This window comes from Calliphora vicina, chromosome 1 (assembly GCF_958450345.1).
Source record: "Calliphora vicina chromosome 1, idCalVici1.1, whole genome shotgun sequence".
Lineage (NCBI taxonomy): Eukaryota > Metazoa > Arthropoda > Insecta > Diptera > Calliphoridae > Calliphora > Calliphora vicina.
Window position 1 is genome coordinate 137,245,398 of NC_088780.1, and position 10,828 is coordinate 137,256,225.

A 10,828-nucleotide genomic window follows, 5' to 3' on the forward strand; every position below is an offset into this window, starting at 1 on the left:
TCTTTTATTTATAAATATATTTTTTTTTATGTATGTTAACAATTTATATATTCCATTTTTGCTCATTTGTGGTAAAGATTACTTAATGTATTTTGGTTACATCTTAACCAAGAAGCCAACAATGTAAAGATTTCAAATTGTAATTATGGAATATTTATGATGATCTTTGTACACGTCCGTTGGAGAAGCGAAATCGTTGTTTAATACCTGCTGCTGATAAACATAATAAGGATAATGATTTCCATATTGTAATTGCTGTTGCTGCTGATGATGATGTTGATGATGTTGATGATGATGTGGCAGACATTTCATTGTTGGCTGCTGCACATATAAAGGCGCTGCTGAGTTAGTAGTTGTTGCGGCTGTTGCTCCTGCTGCTGTTGTAGAATTATTAGTTGTAGCTAATAAAGCTGTTGGACAAGCACACGCCACTAAACCCGTATTTAAGTTTGTTGCTGCTGCTGCTGATGATGTTGCTGCATAACAAGCATCTCCCATTATAGGAGGTCATCATGGCAGCTACACCAGAAGACTCGGTGCCAGCCATTCATCTTCTGCAATCTACAAAATATTGAGAATTTATAACATAATCATTTAATCAGTTTAATTGAATATCAATAGGATGGATTTGAAAAGTGCTTGCGTGCGAGCAATAAATTGTGTGAAAGAGAAGACAAAGTTTGATTTTGATTTTTAATTTTAATTTTACCTGAGGATTAACTTGATACTGTTGCATGGGATATGCCACAACTCCTGCAGTTTGCGGTAGTGAATTGCTAACTGTTTGTGTAATTTGTGGTGCTGTTGTGCCAGATAATTGTGCCTGGGCTGGTATACTTTGCCATGTACCGGGTACTTGAACTCCCATTCTGTATGAAATTAGAGAAAGTAAAATATTGTTTAACATACAGTTGTTGCAAAAAAATAAGTTTTGTAGTTGTTTAATGTTAATGATTAACTCAATATACCCATAGAAAATTATTTCTGCAAAATTATAAACTCCACAGTTTAATCCAATTCACATTGAAAAAATTTATATATACGTGAAATTTATCTTTATCCTGTAGCATGCCCTTTTAAGTGAAATTTCTTTCAATTCCTCAATATAAATATTAGATCTTCGAAAAAAACCGAAGAATTTAAAAACCGCGGGTTCGGTTTAATAAAATTTAGAACTGATCAGTTTCTGTTTAATTTCGGCTTTGAAATAATCTAAAATATTATAGAACAAAATCATTTGATAATATATGTACATAGAAAAATTTTATTTCCCTGCAGGAAGTGTCAATAGTGAAACTATACTGACTTACTATTGACACAGTCACCAGTACTAGTGACTTATTTTCTCCAGACAATGCTATTTACTATAGACATTTAACATGTGCGTGTCATTGGAAGTCTACTACTGACGATGTTACTATTGACTAGGTACTTATTCACTAGTAAATTTTAGTAATTCTAATCTACACTTTTGGTACTTTTCTGAAGTAGATGTAAATAATGAAACTGCATATTTTGTTAACATTTGACGTTGCATTAAACAAATTAAAAAACGAAACGGTATGAATTCATAACAGATGGAAGAGTCGTCTTCGTTGACAATGTCGCTAAAAAGTCACCAAAATAGTCGACAAAACTGGTGACTTGGAGACACTTGTCCCCAGGTTTCCTTCAGGGTTAATATACATACATACTCCATATGTATTAGTGCTGTCAAATACTACTTTTGATTTTTACATAAAATTAGAAATTTGAGAACCCAATATTACTCCATACGATAGAATAAAATATACTTAGAAGCTTTACTGAGAGACATGAAACCTATGTCTCATATTCCAATATATTTTATTCTCAGTTGCGCTTCAAATTCTACCCTATGAGTAGAGTGTCCAAAAAACCGGCAAATTTGAAAAACCGGTTTCCGGTTTAACCGAAAAAGTGTGTTTTTGAAAAAACTGGTTTTGATTATTGTCTTTTAAAAAAACCGGTTAAACGGTTTCGGTTTTAGTCTTCAAAAAAAACCTGTTAACCGGTTTATATTAAATTTTTATTTCTCCTTAAATTTATTTTTATTTGTGGACGCTATATGCATAAATAAATCTTATTGTAGATTTAAAACACAATTTTGTTAACGAACACTTTAGATTTAAAAATCATTTATAAAAGTATTGTATTCATAAACGTTTGTTAAAGGCACAATAACTAATGTACTGATTTTTGTATAAGCTGGCAATGCTTCTCATTTATTTCCCCTTTTTTGTTGTTAGTGTTGCTTTCAATTAGGATAAAATATTCGTTAGTTTTCTTTTTTTCATTAATTGTTTTTAGTAATAATACATTTTTGAAGATAACAACTACCTTTTACATACAAAATGTATATCTTATTCTATTAAATTTATATTAAGCTAAAATGTATTAATGTACAAACTTTTTTATATTTACAAAATTTAATGAATTTCTATGTGGAAACACATAGTTTTAATTCCGGAGTGGGTATATTAGATTGTGTGGACCTTCTTCCACAATGTTTCCACATTTTATTACTATATGGCGTTGCAGGTTAAATGTAAATGACAAAAATGCCAATCAAACTAACTTTTGAACCTCATGTTGTTCACTGCCGGAGGAATATCAAACAAAATCATATACTATTAAAATGGAACTTATTCGCCAGCGGAGTGGAAATTGTGTTTAGCAATTGCAATAGTATCGTCTATTATTCCAAATTTATCTTTAATATCCTCTTTTTTAAGATAAAAAGTAAAAATAATTCCTTAAAGTAGGTTTATAGTAGAGTCGAACCTACTTTAAAATTTAAAAATTGTTTATCAAAAGTATTTTAAGCTATCAATCGTTTATGAATACAATTTTATGGAAATTTTTCTATAATTGGTTTATAAACATTTTTTAAATTTTTAAGCATATGGCTGTAAATGTTTGGAAATTAAGCATTTTTGAATTCTGAAGGCGCTATCTTTATGCAATTATATATTTATATCTTTTACGAAATATTTTCAAATGCTATAATTCTCTATAAAATAAGTCAATATTTTTAAAAATTATATCAAAGTTATTTATAAATATGTTTGAATGTGCTTTAGAAAATATATTTCATTAAAACCGGTTAACCGTCTTACAAAAAACCGCTTGACCGGTTTTCGGTTTTGGATACTCTACCTATGAGAATATTATTACATTATTATACCCTACACCACCATAGTGGAGAGGGTATAATGCGTTTGTGCAGATGTTTGTAACGCCCAAAAATATTAGTCTAACACCCACCTTAAAGTATACCGATCGACTTAGAATAACTTTCTGAGTCGATTAAACGATGTCCGTCCGTCTGGCTGGCTGGTTGGTCGGCTGGCTGTCCATGTAAACCTTGTGCGCAGAGTACAGGTCGCAATTTTGAAGATATTTCGATCAAATTTGGTACAAATTATTTTTTAGGCCCAAGGACCAAGCCTATTGAAACTGGCTGAAATCGGTCCATCATTTCACCTAGCCCACATACAAATTTTCTTCCGAAATTGGACTTTATCGGTCATAAATGTTTAATTTATATATATATCTCCACAAATTCAGCTCCAAATAAGTTTTATATACACAAAATTCATATCACCAAATTTCGTTACGATAGGTCCATAATTAGTCATAGCTCGCATATAGACCCGCTTCCGAAAATCACTTTAACGTGCATAAATCGCTCAAAAATGTTCGTATACACACAAAATTCAACATAGTTAACTTTCATATAGACATAAATCACACATCATGGTGATCGACTCCCATATAAGGCCCACTTCCGAAAATCACTCAAAAATATAAATTATTGAAATTTTAAAAGAAAAATATGTTTGCTCTTTTACTTAGTGTAGGGTATTATATCATATTTTCTTACTTGTTTTTAATATAATAACAGTAGGGTATTCAAGTTATTCGATTTTTCTCTTGTTCGATTAAAACGAATAAGAGATTTTAACTTGTTCGAATAATTCGATCACACGTTTAAAATTAATCGAATCATTTTTTTTTTTTATAAAGTAAAGAATGAAGTTTTGATGCAAGTTTTTTAATATTCTATTGTTAAAGAAAAACAATTCAAGTATTGATAATATTAAAAAACATTCGTAAACAAAATCCATCATTAAATTTTCATCAGAAATATTCTGATAAGATTCCCTCCCGAACTATTTACAAAACAATTGAATAGCAAACACTTTAGATTCTGTTTTGGACCTATGCTTTAAAAAATGTGAGCTAGTTGGACATTATCCTGAATTAAAGTACAATATAAACGTATTATGAACTTTTTTAATGTCGTTCATTAATTTGGATTTTTAAATGATTAACTAATTATTTAGTAAAAGTTTGACATCATTGGCAGTGAACGTTGCCATTTTAACACCATTTTAACCTATCTTATTATTTTGATTATTAATTGCGTTTCTGCTAATATTTCGCTAGCATATGTTCATATTTAGACGCTAAAATTTCTGTTTCGAAATCAATTCTCAAAGCATGCAGCTTTTTTTACTAAATAACTAATATTTTATTTCGTACTTTTTATTTTCAATGGTTCAAGTCCTAAATTAAACATTTAGAAAGACTTGTTTTTAGAATTATAACTACTTGCTTTAATATTTATATATTATATAAGGAACTATCTAAAGTGATCGAAAGCCACCCTTTACCTTTAGTTATTTGTAGAATTTCAGAAACAGTACAATTTATGTAAGTCATTATTACTTATTTCAATTTGGAACTATAACAAATGTTAAGCAAAAATCGTTTTATTCGATTATTCAACATAAAAGTCTTCAAATTATTCGTTATTCGAAAATGGTAATTTTTAACCCTCCGGCGGTGAGACCTTTTTCATTTTCAAACTGAAATTACTCCTTGATGGTCCATGGGAAGTATACCCGCCCCCACATGTATTCCAAGGAAATTTTATCTAGAATCATTTAAAAAAAATCAAAGCGATCCGACCAATAGTTTAGTTTCTATTGAGATTTAAATGTGTTTAGTACGGGAACGTGTGAAAAGGTACTTGTACTGTAATTTCAACAATAGTTTTTTAGGCTTTTTAAATATAAAACTCATAATGCTGAGATTATTGTCAAATATGACCAATCCAAAATTTCGTCTTGTGATTTATTCTTACATAGAACTTAAATATGATTTCTAAATTGCATAGAGTAATATTCCGGGAATATGATGGCTGGGAGAAATCCGATGGCTCATTGCCATTATGCCAATAACAGAAATACGGACTGGTAAAGCTAAATCACCTTAGAATTTTATTAGTATCCCTAATATATATAAGTTTTGGTTCTAGGACTACTAATTCAATATACTACAAACGCAATGACAAACTCAATATTTTGGTATAAAAATGGAAATGGATATGTCAGACCACTCAAAAGGCAGATATCATATGGCGGCAATCAATTTAGTTATAAATAAAATAAAATAAATAATGTCCATGTTAGGGTAAAATTAAATAATCTGTTCCCAAGTATATGAATATTTTGCATTTTTTGCATAAAGCAATAAATTTAATATTGAAAAAACTTTTTTATTTTGTTAATTCCATAAAACGGCAACATTATCTATCTCTCATTACATTAACTTACATTAACTAGTAAGTAATAAGCAAGTAATAAATTTTGTTGTATGTGTAATAAAAAATAAATTAAAGTAACTGCAATGAGTTTAACTTACCCCATAAAGCCTTGCTGATAACCGCCAAACTGTCCAAATGTTGTAAATCCTTGCATTCCTTGTAAGTATTGACCCGGTTGCAAAGTATTTGCTGCTGTTGGAGCTGTTGGTGTTGCAGTAGCTGCAGCAGCCGCTGCTGTTTGGTATGCAGTGGGTGCAGAAGGATACCAATATCCGGTTACGTGATGTCCATAGGCTGCCGCTGCAGCAGCTGCTGTACCGAACGGAAATCCGTGTCCAAGTGCTTGACTTGCTAAGGCAGCCATATGTAATGGTTCGCCACTTTCTTTGCCCCACGCACACTTGACCAACTGTTGATTTATCTCCGTATTGTGTAGAGCAACAATTGCATGTGTTGCCGCTTCCTTAGTAGAGTATCTGCAAATGAGGGAGAGTATGTTGCATGAGATGTGGCAAGCAGCAATATTCATATATATAGGAATTATACACATGCATGCGAACAAATAACTATTCATTCAATTTAACTTAAAAATCATTGAAATCATGTATGTAATACGTAGTAGTATATGTCTACGTTGTAATGTAATGCATGAACGTTTTTAAATATGTATGTATGTTTGTGTATATTTTTTATCTGTTCGCATGTACGAGTACGTAAGTGTAGGAAGTATTTTTCTGTTAAATACACAGAATGACCTTAATCGGTAGGAGGAAAAAGTCATCACTTTATTTTCATTGACGTTTTTACGATATTAATTCAAATGGTAGTGGGATTTAATGATTATTAGCCTCGCTGGCGCTTTTATGGATGGTGAATGTTTCAGTTGCAACTGTTTTATTAAAATAATGATCTCTTGCATTAAGCAATTGCATTATATGTATTGGAAGTGACTTAATGGTTAAAGAAATTTTTTATATTGATTTTTAAATATATAAAATTTTAAAGAATTTTATAGAATAAAAGAATACACTCTTTAATAAATAAAGGGTTTAGTGAAATAACTTGATACGAGACAAAATCACTTGATACGAAACATAAATAAAAGTCATTAAATGTTTAAAGTAATACAATTAACACAAACAATTTTAAAAGAAAAAGGTTTTTGCTCTTTTACTTAGTGTAGGGTATTATATGGTCGGGCTTGACCGATCATACTTTCTTACTTGTTTTTGTTCTATTACATGGTAAATAACGTTACAGTGAGCACTTTTATAAAAACCTCAATTTTGGGAACTCAAAATAAAGAATGGAAAAATATATAATTGCATTGATTTAAAAGCTCCATAATTTTATAGCTCTATATGTTACTGATTTACATACAAAGTTTTTCTTAATAAATAACGTCAAAGTGAGTTCTTTTAGAAAAAAAAACTTAGTTTTTGGAACATATTTTCCCCGTTTTAGGAATTTAAACACATCCAGATTTAAAAACATCAAGATCTATATTAGTTCCAAATTTCATATTGCCATCTTTATACCTTAACCCTTTGACGTTAAGGGTTAAGGTATGTTTAACATTGGATATTTTTAAATTAAACTTAGATTTATTATCAATTGCAATACAAACCGACTATTTATAAAAAAAACTTTATTTTCTTTAAAGTTTGGTACCACTGATCAGGAAAATTAAAACAAATAATTCAACTTTATTTTTGGTAATTTCGAAGTTTTTTTTTTATAATATTAAAAAGTGATTTGTAATACATTAGTGCAGTTTTCAAAGTTTTTTTCAATTGATTTTGTTAGAATGGTAAGTAAAGACTGTGATTGAATTGATTTTTGCTAAAAAGAAGATTTTGAACTACCCGCAATACGAGATTTCTTGTAAGGGACACCGGTGTCCCAATATGCATGAATGGTCGAGAGTGTGGAAATTTTCCCATCAATGTTTTATGATGTTTATATAAAAATTGTATATATTTAGGCCTATGAAACTATTAGAATATTCCGAAGCTACTGGTCCACTGAACCAGATATTGGGGTGCCATGCATAGCTTCTGTTATGTCTCTTTCACGGATTGAGGAACTAAGAAAAAATTTACATTTCTGTAACAATAGTCGAAATTATTAACTTCTCTTGAATTTAGACAAGTTTTAGTATGCCATACCATAAACATCCATAACAAAAAAAGGGTAATGGAAAACAAAAACTTCAAGTAAACGATGTCTGCAATGTGCTAAGACTGCAACATACAATGTTCATTTATGCTTCATATTAAACAGAGATTGTTTTGTAGCTTTTTAATCCTTAAAATAAGCAATAAAATCTGTGCGTCTAATTAAAATCAATGTTTTATTTCAGTTTGAAAATGTATTTATAACCTCCTGATACTAATTTCGCAGTTTGGAGATAGTCAACCCTTAATGCATATTATGACACATTTGTCCCAAGAGATTTTCAGTAATCTACTTACATTTTTTATTTTTTCGTTTTATATATGGGGCATTTCATGTCAAGTCGATGTCTTCCGATCAAGGTTAGTTCTATTGAATAGTAATTCAATTTTTCAACAAGATCGGTCGAGAACTCTCTGAGTTAGAGGGGGTCAAAGTTTGACATTTTGGTCAAGTAGGTGATTTTTCTTATCCATGTAACTTATACCATGTAACTTATTATTCAATCTTTCAAAAAAAAATATTTAAAAAAAAAAATAAAAAATTTTTAATATTTTTTTTCCGAAATCAAAAACTTTTTTGACTTTTTTTTAAAAATGGTCCTTTTTTTCTTAAAATAAAGCTTAGATATTTTCCGTGAACACCTATTTGGTCGCTTAGTGGGAGGCAAGTGGGATATCTATCAAAATAAATATTTTGTAACTCAAAACATACAATTTTTGACTTTTTTTTGCAAAATCAAAAACTTTGTTGACTTTTTTTTTAAATTTTTTAATTTTTTTTAGTCAAAAGAAAGCTTAGGTCCATTCCTTTAAGATATTTTTAGTCCTTTAGTGGGATGCGAGTGGGATATCTATCAAAATAAATATTTTATAACTCAAGAAATACAATTTTTGAAATATTGAAATATTATTTGAAATATATAGCTCTTAATACTTCACAAAGTGCACTCAGATTCTCAAAAACTTTTGCGTGAAAGGGTTAACATTTAAAACTAAAAATATTATATATGACAAACCTCACACATTAACCTTTTTTCTCAGTTAGTTTAGTTCGACCAAAAAATTAAAACTTACCCAATGTAAAGAAACTCAGACCTGCTGGACTATAAGTTTATTCTACAAAAATGATCTACTCAACATGGTCTTTCAGAATTACAAATGAACTTCAGAAATGGGCTTGTCTTGATAATTTCAATATTAATATTTTATTTAAGTAAATGTATTTTAATTAAAACAAACACTTCTTGTTGGTGGTAATTTAGTAGACGTTTGTGTTTTTGATTATTAAACTCGCGCTTTACACTGTGTGTAATTTTTTGAGTCGTGGAAATATAACCATATACGGACAACAGTACGTGATATAAGACCAAAAAAAGGCCCGTGTCTCCCAGTTTTGCCCAAAGTCATGCACATTTTTTTATGGGTCCCCCAAAAATTCAGGACCTCGGTGTTAATTTTGCAAAAAATTCATCTTCAAGTTCAAAAGTTTTTTAAAGCTGCCTAAAAGTATGCTTTAGTTTATAAAAATGTAATAGTTTATGGCCCAAAACACTTAATTCCTTTAGTTTTTTCTTACTAAATTATATTGACCTACCTAAACGGTGTTAATCATCATCATTCCTAGGAAGTTTATATGTTCTAGAAAGTTGTTTTTTTTTGTATAACCAACACTCAGGGGATATATATACAGTGCATTGTGTTGATGTTGATGTTAGGAAATAAAGTTGTGAGAAGGAAGAAAGAGGGAGTAGTGTTTGCTGACGTTTGACTTGAATTGATAAATATTATATTCCGCCGGAAATACGTTGGCAGGTAGTAGATTCCACATACGTATGGTTCGACCAAAGAAAGAGTTTTTCCTATAATGTGCCGTGCGGTCGGTACTCAAATTAATAGCAAATGGGCGCGATCTGTGTGATAGTCGTGTGTTCCGAATGAAAGTTATTACTTATGCCTACTGAACAACACCCGTGATAAAATCTGTAAAATAAGGATAAGCTGCCCACATTCCGACGATGTTCTAAAGTATCGATAAACCGGGTAACATTTTCATCACCTATAAGATCAACCGCCCTTCTTTGAACCCGGTTCAGCAGCTCTAGACTTGACGTTGCAGCTCCGGCCCATATGTGGGAATTATATTCCATTTTTGGACGAATGAAGCTTGTGTATATACGAAGAAGGTCAGAAGGGGAGAAATATTTTCGACACCGTCTCAAGAAACCCAAGTACCTAAATGTTTCCTTCGCAACATCGAATATATGATTCCAACGGACGTCACACTGTATCTGAAACACCAGTGTGTATCTGTATTTGAAACACCAACAGTTGTGTTACCCATACGAAAATCGATTCTGGTGAAATCTCAAGATGTTTATGTGTCAATAGGCATCACTGAGTTTTGAGTACGTTGAAATTAACTCGGTTCAATTCACCCCATCTGGAGATTGTTGTAAGGTCACGATTTATAGAGTCGTCCATATTCATTCTTGACAGTTTAATCTCAGAAATAGTAGGTCTATGGTCGAATGAATATGAGTAACAGATATTACTGTCATCCGCGAAAAAATAAATCGGATTTGAAGTGATTGTTAGTAAATCGTTCATGAAAATTAAAAAAAAGGGAAGGAGAAGGAACAGAACCCTGGGGGACTCCTGAGTTCAATATGATGTTCTCGGAGCAAATATCATATGCATTAGCTCAAGGCAATGCAGATGATATTTTAAGCTTCCCTTGGAGCTTAAAATAAGAAGATATTCTTCCCGGGAAGAAATAAGTGTGAAGAGAAAAAATTTCCTGCGGTTATGAGGTCTAAATATATTTACATATAGCATATCTTGTTGGCAGTTGTTTCTTTTTTATTATTTAAAATACGTATTGCCATAGAGAATACACATAGAGCGGAAACTCTTCTGTAAAAGACCTAACTCAGTTGTCAAAAATCTAAGTGGTGAGAATGTATTAGTAAAAAAAATTATGTGAAAACAAAAACAACACTCGTATGTGTAACTTTTTTTT

General features: G+C 30.8%; 1 protein-coding gene across 1 annotated transcript in view; it reads right to left on the reverse strand.

Annotated features, from left to right (window-relative positions):
* Window positions 1-519: 519 nt before the first annotated feature.
* LOC135957865 (cytotoxic granule associated RNA binding protein TIA1-like) overlaps window positions 520-10,828 on the reverse strand; it is a 10,978-nt gene continuing 669 nt past the window's right edge. The window contains exons 3-5 of the mRNA XM_065508678.1: window positions 5,731-6,108; window positions 710-869; window positions 520-561 (exon numbers count right to left, since the gene is read on the reverse strand). Coding sequence (XP_065364750.1) covers window positions 520-561; window positions 710-869; window positions 5,731-6,108 — 580 coding nt within the window. The remainder of the gene's footprint in view (window positions 562-709; window positions 870-5,730; window positions 6,109-10,828) is intronic.